This window comes from Onychostoma macrolepis, chromosome 03, assembly GCF_012432095.1.
Source record: "Onychostoma macrolepis isolate SWU-2019 chromosome 03, ASM1243209v1, whole genome shotgun sequence".
Lineage (NCBI taxonomy): Eukaryota > Metazoa > Chordata > Actinopteri > Cypriniformes > Cyprinidae > Onychostoma > Onychostoma macrolepis.
In genome coordinates, this window is record NC_081157.1 from 52,904,122 (window position 1) to 52,921,617 (window position 17,496).

The window sequence follows — 17,496 nt, forward strand, 5'->3', positions numbered from 1 at the left end:
GTATGACATTTGTTTTTCTCAGTGGTATCTTATTTTTCAGACTTTCATATCTTTCTCGGATATTACAGTAGCATCTGCACCAGAGTTGATTTTGAAATTTATTATTTGGCCTTCCATAAACATGTCAGCTGTCCATGCTGCAATGGGTGCATCCTCACAAGACACTGTGTCCAGGGGCCTCTGAATTCTGAATCCAGACCTGCATGTAAGGGTTTGGGGGGTTTATTGTTAATATTTGTGTATTTTCATTGTTCTTTTGTGTTTTATCCAAGAGTTTATAGCAGTTTATCTTAACATTTTAATGCAAGTTCATTTTGAATACAATTTGTTAAATGTTACCTGCAGAAATCCTGATGTCTCTGTCTGACTTGTTTAAACACAGTCACGTGATCATAAACTCCTCCCTCTTACAGCTCTTACCAGGAAGAGACGGACGTGTTATTTCTGCTTCCTGTCACACTGACTCTCTTCTCTACTGACAGAAGCAATAAAGAATCAGCCATCAGTGAAGAACCAAGAAGAACACTTTACAGAAGGATCTTTGTGAAGTTTGTTTCTGAATAGACAGCAGATCTTTGTGATTCTGGTGGTGATTCATTCTTTAAACTGTTGTTCAGAAAGTGAAAGTAACGTTTAGATCGCTGGAGCTCAAAGACTGAAAATGGCTTCTCTATCTGTAGAAGAGCTTTCTTGTCCCATGTGCTGTGAGATCTTCAAGAATCCTGTTTTTCTGTCGTGTAGTCACAGTTTCTGTAAAGAGTGTCTTCAACAGTTCTGGAGAACCAAGAAAACTCAGGAGTGTCCCGTCTGCAGGAGAAGATCCTCAAAAACTGAACTTCCGTTTAATCTAGTGTTAAGAAACTTGTGTGAGTCGTTCCTGAAGAAGAGAAATGAGGTTCGTTCATCAGAATATGAGGAGATCTGCAGTTTACACAGAGGGAAACTCAAACTCTTCTGTCTGGAGGACAAACAGCCGGCGTGTTTAGTGTGTATGAATTCACAGAAACACGTCAATCACACATTCAGACCCATCGATGAAGTTATTCCTTCATATAAGGTAAGAGATAAGGTACATGAGTTTTAGCCAACTTCATGTTGTTTTAAAGTCCTGTTTAAGTGTTGATTTGATTGATCAGAGCTGGTTGTGTTTAGTTCAGCTGAACTCCATTATCAATAAAGTTTCATAGATTTGGGGAATTAATAACTACGGGGGCAAATACTTTTTCACACAGGCCCAGTTGGTATTGGATAACTATTTTTTGTCATTTACAAACTGTGCTTTGTGTTCACTCAGGTTGCCTTGGTTTTATGGCAGGTTTTAATTTCTGAATTAGTATAAGATGTTCACAAAAACAGAAGTAATCTGGGTGGAGGCAAATACTTTTGCACTACATTATATGATCATATCACTTGAATGTTTTATCATCTTTTTTAAACTGGTGTTTTATGTATTTTAATTTTGTTTAATTCTAGGAGGAGCTCAAAACAGCACTGGAATCATTACAGGATAAACTTAAACGAAAAGAAAGAATGAAAGGAGAGTTTGAGAAAACAGTTGAACACATCAAGGTGAGGAAACAGAGTCCAGAGTGTTAATGTCCAGCTCGTTCCAAGACCACAACATAAAGAGAGAGACAGACAACAAAAAGGGTTTAATTGATTTATAATTTATTGGGAAAATAAGGGGAAAATAAATAATAATAAAAAAAGTTAATATATATCTAAATGCAATGAAAGATCAATATTAAAAGGAAAAAAGAAAACCCATGGTGTGAGAGAGCGACCAAAGCATGTGACCTTCCTTTAAAACAAACAGCCCAGTTCTTTATATAGAAAAGGCTGCTGGTATACAATCACCCAATCCCTGCCCGTGCACTGACAAAGAAGGTCCTAAGGAGAGCACAGGGGGTCGTAACACCTAAGAAAGAGGTTTACATTTCTTCCCTTCATCCTGGGCCCTAGAAATTGTCAAGTGTCACAAAAGCAGACAACTCTTTTGCTCGATCGGTTAAAGGCACCTGCCAGAATCCTTTCAGGAGATCAAATTAGCTCACAAACTGAGCAGAACCAGCTCTATCGACACAATCATCACACCGTGGTAAAGGATAACAGTCAGGTTTTTTATCTGCATTAAGCTTTCTATAGTTGTCCCATCTGGATTATTAACCAGCAGACCTACAATTGCTTGAGAAGGACCATTCACACCCTCTTTAACCTCCTCACTGATAGAACCAGGAGACTCCAAGCTCTGATTTACAGTGAATGAAGTACAATCAGACACAGAATAACCAGCAGTAATAGTAGCAGTGGAGATTACACCAACAGACACAGACACTTCACCTGTAAACACACACTGCAACACAAGTGCAACACTTCTTTGGGTTACTTCAGTGTAGTTGCTACTCTGTAGCTGTAGATCACTAGATACAGTTATGATCTGATATATTAATATAATGGACTGCAGCTGATTATTTGTGTAAATGACGATCATCAATCTGCTTCTGGATGCGTTATATGTCGGTCTCTGAGTTTCTCTCAGATCTGAATGATGTGATTGTGTTGATGTGTGTTGATGGAGACGATTGAAGTGAATGTGGTTTGATTTCAGTCTCAAGCTGAGCACACAGAGCGTCAGATTAAACAGCAGTTTGAGAAGCTTCATCAGTTTCTCAGAGATGAAGAAGAAGCTACAATCACTGCACTGAGGGAGGAAGAGGAGCAGAAGAAGCAGATGATGAAGGAGAAGCTGGAGGAGATGAACAGACACATCTCAGCTCTTTCACACACAATCAAAGACATGGAGGAGATGATGAAAGCCAGTGATGTCTGCTTTCTGAAGGTCTGATTTCAGATGATTGATTGATTGATTGATTGATTGATTGATTGATTGATTGATTGAGTTGTTGATGATCAATGGTGTGTTTGTTCTGCAGGAGTTTCCAGTCTCAATGGAAAGGTGAGTGATCTGCTGGTGTCTCTGGTCTCTCTGCTTCTGATCCAAAGCCACTGCTGTTCTGATCCTGAATGTTCTTCCAGAGTCCAGATCTCATCACAGCCGGATCCACAGACGCCTTCTGGAGCTTTGATTCATGTGCCACGTTACTTGGGCAACCTGCCCTTCAGAGTCTGGAAGAAGATGCAGGACATCGTCCAGAACAGTGAGTCTGACTGCAGAAGATACACACACACTGGAAATGATGCAATATTGACAGATTTCAGCATTATGTGTGAAGAACCAGATCATCTACTGCACCAAAATCAGCAGCTCGCTTTAGAAAGGGGTGTAAAAAGTACTCAGAAATTAAACTCAAGTTAAAGTACAGATACTCTGTGAAAATTTTACTTAATTAAAACTGCAAGTAAATGGCCAAAAACATATTTGAATAAAAGTAAATAAAAAAGTAAGATTTTAAATTGTACTCAAGTATTAAAAAAGTAGATGTAACCAAAAAAAAAGAAAAAAAAAGAAAGGAGATTCATTTTGAACCATCTTCTCAATGCAAAGTGAATTTGCTTCAAAATGAACTGCATAGAATGTTTTGTTAGACAGATATACACAAGTTTAATTTAAAGGAGAAAACAAAATGCAGTGGCACAGATCAAACACATCTATCAGTGCAACAACAACAATTAAATGCAGCACAGTGGAGCACAAAACATCCATGCTTTACACCTTAATGTCATCCATATGTGTACGACTTCTTTCTTCAGAAGAACACAAACTAAGAGTTTTAGAAAATTAATCAATCTTTCTGCACATAATGCATGTGTACGGCATGTCCAAAGATGATGCTTCAAAAACTACACCAAGAGAAGACGCCAGTAACTCATAACCTCTGTTGATGTCTTCTTCAGCAGAACCACAGGCGTGTGAAGAAACACACAAATACTTTCTTTTTTACTTTAGCGTTGTGTTCACTTTGTGTGCTTCTTGAAGCGTCCTGTACACTTGCATTATATGCACTAAACATCTTTCTTTGTGTTCATCTGAAGACATTCATATATATCTGGATGGCATGAGGGTGAGTAAATGATTTTCAAATATTATTTGTTCCCTTTAATGAGGCAGATGTGATGCAGAGGCCAGAAATATATTCCAGACAGAATATAAGAACTTTTGTTGAATTAATGATGAGTGACATAGAATTAAAACATACAATATTATATTGACTTTTTTGAAAAAGACACGTTTTTGTGTTGTCTACTCAACGCCGCTGTCTGTAACAATAATTCATCTTTTAATTGTTTATTGGGGCATTTAGAGGTTGTTTTTTTTTCCCAAGCAGATTTTTATATACAATTGTTTATGACTAATTAGATGAATTAATTAGCCAATCATATTTTCATAATCATTTAGATTAAATAATAATTCATTGACAGTCCTAAGAGTTACTCAATATATCATTATAATACAACTCATCGACTCCCAGAACATCACTAAACATGACTCACACTTCATTTACACACTTTTTGTAGATTTTTACAACATTTAATTTAATAAGTAATCATGAAACATGAATTGTATTTAAATTCTTATCACTGATTTTATTTGTGCATTCAGTCAATATAGTACACAGACAGCTAATGACTTCATCAAAACAGACACAAATAATGAATAAATAATGAATAAACTGAGCTTATCTTCATATGCTTCTTCATATTTGACGGCAAATACATTCTGAAGCCAGGAACTGATCTGATGAAAGTTTTAACCGAAGGATGAGCTCGATGCATGAAAACAAACCTCATTAGCAGCAGGTTTGCAGTCTGGTAGAGCGGGCTCTGATGCTCCGGTACCGTCTTCCTGATGGTAGGAGCTGGAAGAGACTGTGGGAGGGGTGTGTGGGTATCCTTCACGATACTACTGGCTTTGCTGGAGCATCGTGTGAGGAAAATGTCTAGGATGGAGGGGAGAGGGGCACCGATGATCCTTGCAGCTGTGTTCACTGTCCACTGGAGGGTCTTGCGGTCTGCTGCAGTACAGTTCCCGTACCAGACAGTGATGCAGCTGGTCAGCACACTCTCAATGGTGCCCCTGTAGAAAGTGGTGAGGATGGGTGGAGGGAGACTTGCTCTTTTCAGCCGGCGGAGAAAGTGTAGGCGCTGTTGTGCCTTCTTGGAGAGTGACATGGTGTTGGTGGTCCAGGTGAGATCCTCTGTGATGTGCACCCCCAGGAATTTAGTGCTGCTGACTCTCTCCACAGTCGAGCTGTCGATGGTCAGTGGGGGGTGATCACCGGAGTTCCTTCTGAAGTCCATCACAACCTCCTTTGTCTTACTCACATTGAGGGACAGGTTGTTAGCACCACACCATTCAGCCAGCTGTGCCACTTCCTCTCTGTAGTGCGTTTCATCATTGTCGCTGATGAGACCTACCACTGTTGTGTCATCAGCAAACTTGATGATGTGGTTGGAGCTGGACTTGGCAGTGCAGTCGTGGGTCAGCAGCGTGAAGAGCAGCGGGCTGAGCACACAGCCTTGTGGGGCACCTTTGCTCAGTGTGGTAGTGCTCGAGGTGTTGTGGCCGACACGGACTGACTGACGTCTTCCGGTTAGAAAGTCCAGAATCCAATTACAGAGGGAATTGTTAAGGCCCAGCAGGTTTAGTTTGTTGATGAGCTGTTGTGGGATTATTGTGTTGAATGCTGAGCTGAAGTCAATGAATAACATTCTAACATAAGAGTCTTTGTTTTCTAGGTGGGTAAGAACCAGGTGGAGGGTGGAGGAGATTGCATCGTCTGTAGAGCGGTTCGGACGGTATGCAAACTGGAGCGGATCGAGTGTGTTGGGGAGGCTGGTTTTGATGTTGTGCATGACTAACCTCTCAAAGCACTTCATTATGATTGGAGTCAGTGCTATGGGACGGTAGTCATTTAGACAGGACACAGGTGATTTCTTTGGTACCGGTATGATTGTTGTGGATTTGAGACATGTGGGGACGACTGCCTGGCTCAGCGAGGTGTTGAAGATATCTGTTAGGATATCTGTCAGCTGTTCAGCACAGTCTTTCAGTTCATGGCCAGGTATGTTGTCGGGACCCGCAGCCTTGCGTGGGTTGATCCTAGATAGGGACTTCCTTACGTCGGCTGGAGACAGACAGAGCGCCTGGTCATTGGGAGGTGTGGGCAGTTTTTGTGCAGGTGTGTCATTCTGCATTTCAAACCGTGAGTAAAAGTGGTTGAGTGCATCTGGGAGGGATGTGTCGTCATCACAGGCCTGTGGCGGGGGCTTGTAGTCTGTGATGGTCTGAATGGCTTGCCACAGACTCTGTGTGTCTCTGCTGTCTGTGAAGTGATTGTTGATTTTTTGAGCATATGACCGTTTTCTATTTTTGATGCTGCGGGACAGATTGGCTCTTGCTGTTTTGAGGGCTGCTTTATCTCCTGATCTGAATGCTTCATCTCTGGTCTTTAGCAGCCCACGAACCTCTGCTGTCATCCATGGCTTCTGGTTGGCGCGTGTGGTGATGGTCTTGGTGACTGTCACATCATCAGTGCACTTTTTGATGTAGGCAGTCACAGTTTCAGTGTACTCCTGTAGGTCTGTGTGGTTGTTGTAGGTGGCCGCCTCTTTAAACATGTTCCAGTCTGTGTCCTGGAAGCAGTCCTGCAGTGCTGAGGTAGCATTTACTGGCCATACCGTGATCTGCTTTTGAACCGGTTTGGAAAGTTTGAGAAGTGGTCTGTATGCTGGGATTAGCATAACAGAGATGTGGTCCGAGTACCCGAGGTGGGGGCGGGGTTCGGCTTTGTATGCGTTCTTTTCTGTTGTGTAAACAAAGTCCAGTGTGTTATTTCCTCTTGTTGCAAAGTTCACATGTTGGTAGAACTTTGGCAAAACTGTCTTTAAGTTTGCGTGCTTGAAGTCACCGGCTATGATGAAAAAGCCGTCGGGGTTATTTGTTTGTTGTTCGCTGATGGCGCTGTACAGTTCACGAAGCGCATCCTTAGCGTTTGCACACGGGGGGATGTATACCGCGACAATAACAATGGCCGTGAACTCCCGCGGCAGATAGAACGGTCGACACTTCACAAACATAAACTCCACCAGCGACGAACAGTGTTTTGATACTAACACAGCATTGTTACACCATTCTTTGTTGATATACACACACAAGCCACCCCCACGAGTCTTACCAGACAGTGATGAATCTCTGTCCGCACGGTAGCAGGTTAGTCCGTGCAGCTGAATGGCGGAGTCCGGGATGTTGTCGTTTAGCCATGTTTCAGTGAAAACAGACACACAACAATCCCTTGCCTCATGCTGTGTAGATCGACTGAGTTGAATTAAGTCCAGTTTGTTTTCCAGAGAGCGAACGTTTGAGAGCATGAGTGTTGGAAGAGCCGGTCTTGTGGGGTTAGCCCTTAGCCTAGCTCGTATACCTCCAGCTTACCGCGCTTCCGTCCTCTCTCACACCGCTTGCGACGCCACTTTGTGCGGGTAGCGTCAGTAGGCGAGGCCGCGGTCTCGAGGTCCGGCTCCAGCAGTAAACAAAGGCCTCGTAGCTTCTCAGTAGCTGCCTGCGAGAGTTTGTGTTTTTATGTGTTGTCGATATCCAAAAGGCTTTGGCGATCATAGATGTATCCCGGAGTGATCTCCCGATGAATTAGCGGTAAATTGACATTGTTTGGAGACGAACAGATGACATTAAAAGACATAAAAGCACCGTCTTTGGGACCCGGAGAAGCCACAGCATCTGAGCGCGCCGCCATCTTGGATATTTTCAGTCTCACGAAAGACACAGAAGTGATTTCAGCAGTTTTTAAGACTCTTTATTTGATCAGACGGACAGAAACATTTCTACACAAAAAGATTTTATTATTATTACTGCTGTTTATATTTAATTATTTATTAATATTTGGAATTATATATATATATTTACATTTAGTCATTTAGAAGACGCTTTTATAAATGAGGACAACAAAAACAATCAAAATCAATGAAAGAGCAATGATATGCATTAATTATATAATAAATAAAAAGAAAACAGATAGAATAGAAAAAGAATAGAGCGAGCTAGTGTTCGAGGCCTTTTTTTATTGAATAATAAATAAAAAGAAAACATAGAATAGAAAAAGAATAGAAAAGCTAGTGAATATATATATGAAGAATATTGTTCAAGAATCAGCTAAAAACACAACTCTTCCATCTTTATTTGAGCCTCTAACTCTAGCAATCTCTATTCTAATTCTATTCTTAAAAAACAAAAACACTATCTTCTGTTCTTTTTATTCTTTTTGTATTCTATTTGTTTTCTTTTTATTTATTATTCAATTAACAAAAATAAAAAGGCCTCTACTACTAGCTCGCTCTATTTTATCATTATTTTTATTATTATCATTATTTTCATTTTAATTTTCATCATTTTCAAAGGTAAAAATCAGCGAGCTTTTATTTTGGCGGGTTGCTGATGAAGAGCGTCAGTGAATGAATGTCGCAGTTTAGCTTTGAAGACGGCGGCGGGTTTAGATTATGCTTCAGTTTGAATAGAAATATTATACAGTACAGTTTGTCGATCTAAAATGGTAATTGTTCATCCATCCATGTTGTTGATCCAAAACAGCTGACAACCAAATGTCAAATGCAGAACTTATTTACACATTTTTAATTTTGGTCGCATGTGCAGCCCTGATTATATATATATATAATAATTTGTATGCGTTTTTGTCCTTTTTATTACTGTAAAAATATATTTAGCTTCCTTTTAATATGCATAATTATGCATAATTATATTTCATTTTTAGTATAAAGTCATTTGAATACTTCACATTGATTTATTTTATTCTGAGTAGTTGCCAAAGCAACTTTTCTAATCATTCAATTTAATTTTTAGATTATCATCTAATATTTATCATTTATTTTTAGCTTTATTTTAATTACTGAATAATTAAATAAATAACTGAATAATTTTAGTTGTAGTTTTTGTTAATACCAGCAAGCTTATTATTGTTGTTATTATTATTATTATTTCATTCCATTATTGTTCAATAATACCTACTGTTTATTATTTTTAATAATTAGGCAGCATTGAGTAAAAAGATTTGTTTTATACAAGAGAAACATTGAGGAAAATGATAAAGATATAAACATAATTTCTTTGGTATTATTATCTCATTTGAATATGAAATCATGTGTAATCACTATAATTTAATATAAATGAGAGCGTGAATGAAATGAATATGTTTGAGTTTGTTTCTGATTGAACTTTCAGTATTGATAAATCACACAGAGAATGACTGACAGTGATGAGAGGAACATGTCTGATGTGTTTGATCAACAGGACGAGTGTCATAATTCATAATCATCTGTGTTGGGTTCACTCTTGATCATTATATGAACATCAGAATAACAGCATCTGTTGATTGTGTCTCATCAGCTCCTGTGATTCTGGATCCAAACACGGCTCATCGATATCTCCTTCTGTCTGATGATCTGACCAGTGTGAGACGGAGCGGTCATCAACCTGTTCCTGATAATCCAGAGAGATTTGAAGACCGTTATCCCTGTGTTCTGGGTTCAGAGGGTTTTAACTCAGGAACACACTGCTGGGATGTGGAGGTTAAAGAGAGTCAGCGCTGGAGTCTTGGAGTAACTACAGCATCAAACCAGAGGAAGGGATGTGGTTTCTATATCACTGGTGTCTGGTGTGTGTGGTATAATCTGTTAGGACGGTCTCCAGGTTCAGGTTCTGGTTTTCGTGTTAAACAGCAGCTTGATCGTGTGAGAGTGAATCTGGACTATGACGGAGGAACGGTGTCATTCTCTGATCCTGTAACTAACACACATCTACACACATTCACAACCTCCTTCACTCACACACTCTTCCCTTTCTTCTGTTGTTCTTCCTCTCTGAGGATCTTATCGATCAATAGTCAGTAATCTGTAGATCTGGATCTTCCTGCTTTCATCTTTCATCATAATTTAGTTTAATTTTAGTGTTATATATTTTCTGCTGCTCATTTCAAAGCATATTTTAACAAATATGACCTCCAGTGTGAGGTACTTATTTATTTTTATTCAGTTTGCACATTTTCAAGTTGTGAAAAAAAAAAAAAAAAAATCTAAAAATTAATTTCTGGTTAAAATACCTGAAAAGGTAGAATGTTGATATGTTACAAAAATGTAATGGTCACAGTATGTGGTTTTGAAATATGTTGTGGCAAAGCAAATAAAATGCAAAAACTATATTACTATGTTGTGGAAAAGCAAATAAACAGAAAAAAAAAAAAAAATATTTAGCAAAAAAAAAAAAAAAAAATGTTTTTTTTCAATTGAGAAATAAATGCCCAATATAACATATATGTAACATGAAAAATGTATCATAAACGCCCAATGTGTCATATGTATGTAACATTACAGATCTTTCACAAGGAGGGGTTGTATTTCACAAACAACTGCAGAAACATGTTATAACCAACATAGCAATTTTTCTTTGGCCCAGCTCTGGCCCACACAATCAGCTTTTGCTTGGCCCACATACCGCAATGACTTACGGTCCTAGTGTGTACCAAGTCTGGATTCCAGACAAGGGCCACACATGGGCCAGAACTGGCCCAAGTCTCATCCAAGTTAATTACCCATAACTGGCCCTGAATTGGGCCAGTTATGGCCCTTGTCTGGAATCCAGACCTGGTCCACACTAGGACCGTAATTCATTGCGGTATATGGGCCAAGCAAAAGCTTATTGTGTGGGCCAGAGAAAAATTGCTATGTGGGACCATACCTGTATGACCATAGCTGGCCCTATTCTGGCCCAGACAGCAACATAGTGTTGACTCAGATCCTAGTGTGTACCAGGTCTGGATTCCAGATAAGGGCCACACATGGGCCATAACTGGCCCAAGCCTCAGCTAAGTTAATTACCCATAACTGGCCCTGAATTGGAATCCAGACCTGGTACACACTAGGACCGTAAGTCATTGCGGTATGTGGGCCAAGCAAAAGCTGATTGTGTGGGCCAGAGAAAAATTGCTATGTGGGACCTGAGGTCCTGTATGACCATACCCGTATGACCATAGCTGGCCCTGTTCTGGTCCTATACGCTGGACCAGATGGGTTCCACATGTCAGCCTCAACAAAACCATAACCAAGCCACTTGATACACACCCCTCCTAGATGAATAGTCACAACAACGACAATATTCTGAACAAATATTTAATCATGTTTAATCAGCAAACCAAGTTGAATGAATCTCACACCTAACATACAGTATTGTCAGTTCACACTTTCACAAAAACTATAAAAATTTGTTTTGCTTGGTCAGTGTGTTCACCCTGTTGGAGTATGGCAGTGTGAATTGGCTTTTAGGTGCTTTGGAATACAAAACAAAAAACAGTAAAATAAATATATATTTGTTTAATGTTCACGCAGTTAACACAAAATTCTTAAATAAAGTAGTTTCTCTATTTTTGCAGTATTCAAGTGTTCATGTCCCTGAATAATATCTGCATGAACCTAAGTCTGAAGTGTACACATAATATCTAGTAGACAGCAATCCTTGTGAGTGAGAAGTCTGGTGTGGAGGCTGGATCTGGAACTGACTTCTGTCCAGGTTATCTGTCTTCACGAACTGCCCTGAAACACAATTCAAACAAACAATGTAGTGTGAGGCTCTTACATTCACAATGCTCATTTTGGCCTCGGTGGTGAAGTGTGCAGAAAATTCTGCTGGACTGAAATTTAGTATTTGGTGAACAGTCTTCGAGAGTGCAAATAATATTTTAAGTTTTAAGTATCTTTCAGGCTCGCGTGAGGTTTCCACGAGCAACAAAGTCTGCTTGAACAAAAATTTCACTACATTTAAAGTTTAGAAAATAATATACAGACCGTTACAGTTTGAAGTGAGGTGTGTTCACAGTACTGGTTCTGTCTTAACGTTATTAATTTTAATTTCAAATAACTTTTTTAATTATCATCTGTGTCTTTTTTGAATTATGATTGACCCCTCTGTAGGTTGTTGTGTATGAAGTGTCCTCAGAGCAGAGTTAAACAAGACGGCCAGATGTGGGCCGGATCTGCGCCGACACTGCTTGCTGTCTGGGAAATATTTGATATTTATTTGATATATTTTTTTTTAAATATTCGACAAACTTTTGAATGTTTGAGGTTTTACTTACTAGTCAGATGGTTCATGGCGCTTTGGAGATGTTCTTCCACAGGAGATCTGCTCCGCTCCAGCTCTGCAGCACAGCCATAAGCATGGAAGAATAGGAACAATATGTCACATAGCCAACTAAATGTAGTATATAATGTCAGGATTATTAGAAATAAACAAACTACAGCAGAGGTGAAATGCAATAATAATAATAATAATAATATACAAAACATACAAAAAATCTTAAGATACCAGAATTCATATTTTTAGGTTTTACAGATGCATGATGATATAGTTGAAATATATTGTGAAAAATTCATATAAAGTTATTTAATAAGATTTCTCAGATCACCTGTGTTTCCTGTATCTCTGTCAGCAGCTCTCATTACAAATGTTCTTGTAACTTCCCCTGCTTTAGGTATTTTTTTCTGACGCTCCTGAAATCACAGTACAATTTATCAATATTTGTTTGCAATGAAAGTTCAAAACGTGTTTGAAATAGTTTCAGCCCATTAGTTCATGTAAGTGACATTACCGATTGATAGGGCTGTAAGATTCAGAATTTTTTGGAATCGAGTCCGATTCCGATTCCTGGTTCTGGAATCGATGGGAGTCGATTCCGAGAATCGATTCCTCTGTTGTTTTCGATTCTTGTTCTTGTTTTTTTTTTTTTTTTTTTTTTAGATCGAAGGAACCTAATCTCGCCATGACTGCAGGATATAAAGGTCGTAGAAAGTATCCTTCTCAAATTTGAAGCTTTATTTGTAAAAAAATGACAATAAATTTATATAGCTATGATTGATTTTTAAATTGTAATTTTGTCTGCTTTTGCCCGTGAAATTAGTCATAGCTCACTGCTCAGCAAGGACATGCATTTATCGCATGAACTGAACAAGACATGAAGTGTCTAAAATAAATGTGCACAGTTCAGCTGAATGATGAAGTTAACTTTAACTGTATGCTTTGGATAAAATTAACAAACTGTACATTGAAACAAAATAACCAGAACATTAACAATAACACTGATAGAGCTCGTGGTTTATCTGTCAATTAGATGCGCTCTTGGCCACTGATCTATGCTCGTGACGTTTTATTTTAGAATTATCATTGGCTGATAGAAATAAAAATAGAATTTTAGATGGAAATAAGATCCTCAATCACGTCATGATCTATTCTGTCGTGCAGCGCTCAAAATTGTGGACAACATAAGCCAGATCCACCGTAAAATAACCCCTGAATATATATATATATATATATATATATATATATATATATATATATATATTTTTTTTTTTTTTTTTAACTGGTTCATTAAAACTATCCAAAATAAACTTTTCTTGGAAACGAATCAGACTTCTAATCACTTTTAGCGAGCATGAGGCGAAGGGTAAATACAAAAATGAAATAGATCTTTTATGTATAAAAAATAATCTCTTACCTCACAACTCTCGTAATTACCGCTTTTATCGAGCATGAAGCGAATGGTGTTTCTCAAACGGAAGGCTGCATCCTCAAATTATGATGTACCGACTCGTTTTCTTTCTGTTTATTTTCGTGAATTTAAATGTGTGCAGCCTTCGTAGGATGCAGCCTTCCGGTTGAGAGGCACCCATAGATAAGCTTTGTTTAACTGAAAAAAGCTCTGAATGAGGAATCGATTCCTCTTGATGGGATCGATTCCAACCTTTGGAATCGACTCTCGATTCCCAACGCCTCGGAATCGAGGAATCGATTCTTTTTGGAATCGATTCCCAGCTCTACCGATTGACCCCACAGTGCAGACTTTTAGGTTAAATTAATTAGCTTATAGTGACTTCCATTTATCTATTGACAAAGTATCAGCAAAACATTTATAAAACTATCAAAGCCGCTCCTCTACACATAAAAGGTGCTTAAAAGCTCAAACATTCATTAATAAGAGCTCAAATCTATAAGTTAGCTTACCTCTAGTTAACGGTTGTGATGCTAACAGTCTTTTTGAAGACACTATATCACTCCTGTAAAGTAAAGATTCGACAGAAACGTGTTACATGTAAGAAAGTGTCAGGAACGGTTGTATGTATTATTTGTGTAACTTTAGGGACTAAACTTACCTGAAAGCAGTGAAAACAGCAGAGAGACAGCCTCTTGCTTCTTGTCAGCTGAGTGAGTTGAAGCCCTGTTACCATGGTAACCTCCTCCGCTCCAGTTTAAATATGATTTGAATGCTCAACGCGCGCTCATTGGCCATCCACACGAACGCGGTTATTTTCAAAACAGCAGCTTTTTCTCTGCGGTTTGGCCGTTCGTCCTCACGCAAACACTGCAGCAGGTCACTGAAACCGAACATTTTGAAAACTCCTGCCAGGGTGAAGATTTAAAAAAACTCCGGTTGCAGTGTTATCATGTAGACAGCGAAACCGGAGTTTTTGGCTTGTGACGTCGGAGCCTGCGCTGTTATCTCCGCCTACTTGAAACTTTGTCAGGCTTCTGATTGGCCAGCATGGCCTAAAACACATCAAAGTTACGCATTTACATAAATAGTACAAAAGTCAAATAAAATGTCCTGAAATGTCATCATTGTTTAGTAGGCCTACATCAAACTGTAAATTGAATGAGAATATGAAAGCAGGGAATGCAAAACATTGTTTCAAGTCAGTTGCATATAAATAAAACAACAGGATATACTATTCTATAATATAACATATAATATAATATCATATGGGGCATGAATATAATTTCACATGTAAACACAATTAAACACACAATATGAGCTTTATGTTATGCATTTTAAAAAATATATTTTCAAAATGTATTTCAATATATTTAACAGTGTTTCACATATATGTGAATATATTACCTTTCTGTATGGGAAAAGATTGGGATTTTAGTCAAAAATATTTGAAATGGATTTTAAATGTGGGTCAAGATCGGCAATACTTATGTGGCCCACATATCTACATTTGACATCTGGGCCAAATACTGCATTTGACATCTGGCCCATGTCTTGTGTGCCGTCTTAAACCCGGTAACATCTCTGCCAAACTCGGGCCATGTTTGGCCCACATGCTGTATGCCAGTGCCGGATGAATAGCAGATGAATATATGAATATATATATATAAAACAACAGAATATATTATTCTATAATATACTATATAATATCATATATTATATAATATCATATGAGGCATGAATATAATTTTGCATACAAGTAAACACATAATAACACACAACATGACCTTCATGTTATGCATTTTAAAAATATATTTAACAGTTTCACATTTATGTGAATATATTACCTTTCTGTATGGGAAAACATTGGCATTTTACTCAAAAATATTTGAAATGGATTTTTAATATGGGTCAAGATCGGCAATACTTATGTGGCCCACATATCTGCATTTGACATCTGGCCCATATCTTGTGTGCAGTCTTAAACCCGGTACCATCTCTGCCAAACCCGGGCCATGTTTGGCCCACATGTTGTATGCCAGTGCCGGATGAATGCCAGCTGTGTCAGATGCATGCCAAATCTGGGCCAAATTGGTCCGTTTGGTCTGTTTTATGCCCCATAATTTTCCTATAAGGAGAAACTGGGGTTCTTATGGGGTAAATACACTCGTTTTTCAAATAGCCTACAGTAGTTTTATTTAACACATATACATTTATTAAACATCTTTTGTTGTTTGATTGAACATTAATGACACAGACAGGTATTTAATTAGGCTGCTGTCTCTTATCTCCTGAATGAATGTAATATAGGCTTCTGACACACATCCGGTCTCGGCCTCCTGTTTACATTCACTTCAGCCATAACCGACTGCATTAACGTTAAATACTCCACACGGTGGACATTGTGACAGCTGTGTGTGTATTTGACAATTCAGACACGAGGAGAAATTCAGCATCTATCACTTCACTTACTGCAAAGAGTAGAAGACCAAGAGGTGAAGCTCTGCTGTGTTTCGGGTAACAGAGTAGGTGGAGCTTACAGGCTATTTAAAACCGAAGGAAATCGTAGGTATTACCGTTGTTGTCACATGTCGATTAAGCGGTGGGAAAATTTCCTCACTGTCACAACCCTACTTCGCACCTGACAAAAACTCACCTTTTTGAGTGGTGAGTGAACATTTGACGCTCTCCATAACACAAATACATACTGGTGCATTTGCCAAGTCTCGAATATCAGAAGGGGCCCTAAGCGGCCGCTTACCTCGCCTATTGGTTAAGTCCGCCCCTGTCAGTAGCGAATAAAATGTTGGGGTGGCACCCTCTGGCTTCGCCACTGGAGCAGACGTGTGAACATACCAAACAAACTAACCCGACAGACGCTGCCCGACGAGAGCCAACGGCCGACCATCGGCTTGCTGTGATCTGGCCTTAAGAAGAGTTATCTGCACACTTTCTTTCTAGGCTAAATTTAATATCAGATATGTCTTTTCAGACATGTTTCGAGACATATAAATCACTCATAAATGCAAGATTCATTTTCATTTATTTTTAATGGTGTCCCGGATTGTGTCGGAGGATTTTGTTTTGTAAATGAGGCACAGTGTCACAGAGAGTCACAAAGAAACATCTGTTGAAAGATGAAGCAGAACTAGATCTAACTGCAGCTGCACCACAAACCATGAGTAAATTATTTCATAATGCTTTGACCATTTTATTTTGATTACGTTGATTCAAGATACACATGAAATAGGGAGAGGCATTAGGCTTGTTTGAGATGAGCAAAATCTGCGCAGACCGATCACCGGTGATCACCGCGAGATGCATGCCGGTTAGAAAAGTGTCCGTGTTACATCCGCCTTGCTGTGATGTCATGCTGACGTGTCGAGGCCTTGTGTCTTGCGGTCACTTTGTAGACAGATCAGAAAAAGCTCTACAGTGCATCGCAAACTCGGTTTAAACAAACTCTTGTAGATGGACTAACCTTTTATTTTCTTATATTGTATTTGTTCATGTTTTCCTGCAAACACTGGAGACATGATTGACCAGATTCTGAGAATAGTCTTCATCTAAAAACAATGAAAAGTATAGAGTGGTATCAGCTAGCGGGTAGGCCATCAAAATCAGCATTAAAACTTTAACAAATTTAGAAGCGAGGATTTCAGTATTAGGTATTTGTTATACTGATACATATTTCTGTTGTGCAAACATATTTCCTGTATAAACGACTATGTCTATAGCCTTTTCAAGGGCATGTAGTGTAATGTTATGTTTCTTAATTGTGATCACATTACCTACGCTTTAATGTCGAGCGGAAATGTTGAAATGAGTACGACGAATAAAATGTGCACATCTGAGCAAGAGGTGTAAATCTAGTGCCGTAAGGAAAAAGTAATTTAAAACAACACTTATAAAAATATACCCAAATGATCACGAGTGGGTTTTCTGTATTCATATGATATTTACTTGCGAG

At 38.7% G+C, this 17,496-nt stretch overlaps 1 protein-coding gene across 1 annotated transcript in view; it reads left to right on the forward strand.

Annotated features, from left to right (window-relative positions):
* The window catches only part of LOC131535834 (uncharacterized), a 20,759-nt gene extending 10,326 nt beyond the window's left edge, over positions 1-10,433 (forward strand). Inside the window, exons 10-15 of the mRNA XM_058768339.1 lie at positions 638-1,057; positions 1,474-1,569; positions 2,609-2,839; positions 2,934-2,956; positions 3,037-3,158; positions 9,377-10,433. Coding sequence (XP_058624322.1) covers positions 638-1,057; positions 1,474-1,569; positions 2,609-2,839; positions 2,934-2,956; positions 3,037-3,158; positions 9,377-9,879 — 1,395 coding nt within the window. The 3' untranslated portion in view covers positions 9,880-10,433. The remainder of the gene's footprint in view (positions 1-637; positions 1,058-1,473; positions 1,570-2,608; positions 2,840-2,933; positions 2,957-3,036; positions 3,159-9,376) is intronic.
* The last annotated feature ends 7,063 nt before the right edge of the window (positions 10,434-17,496 follow it).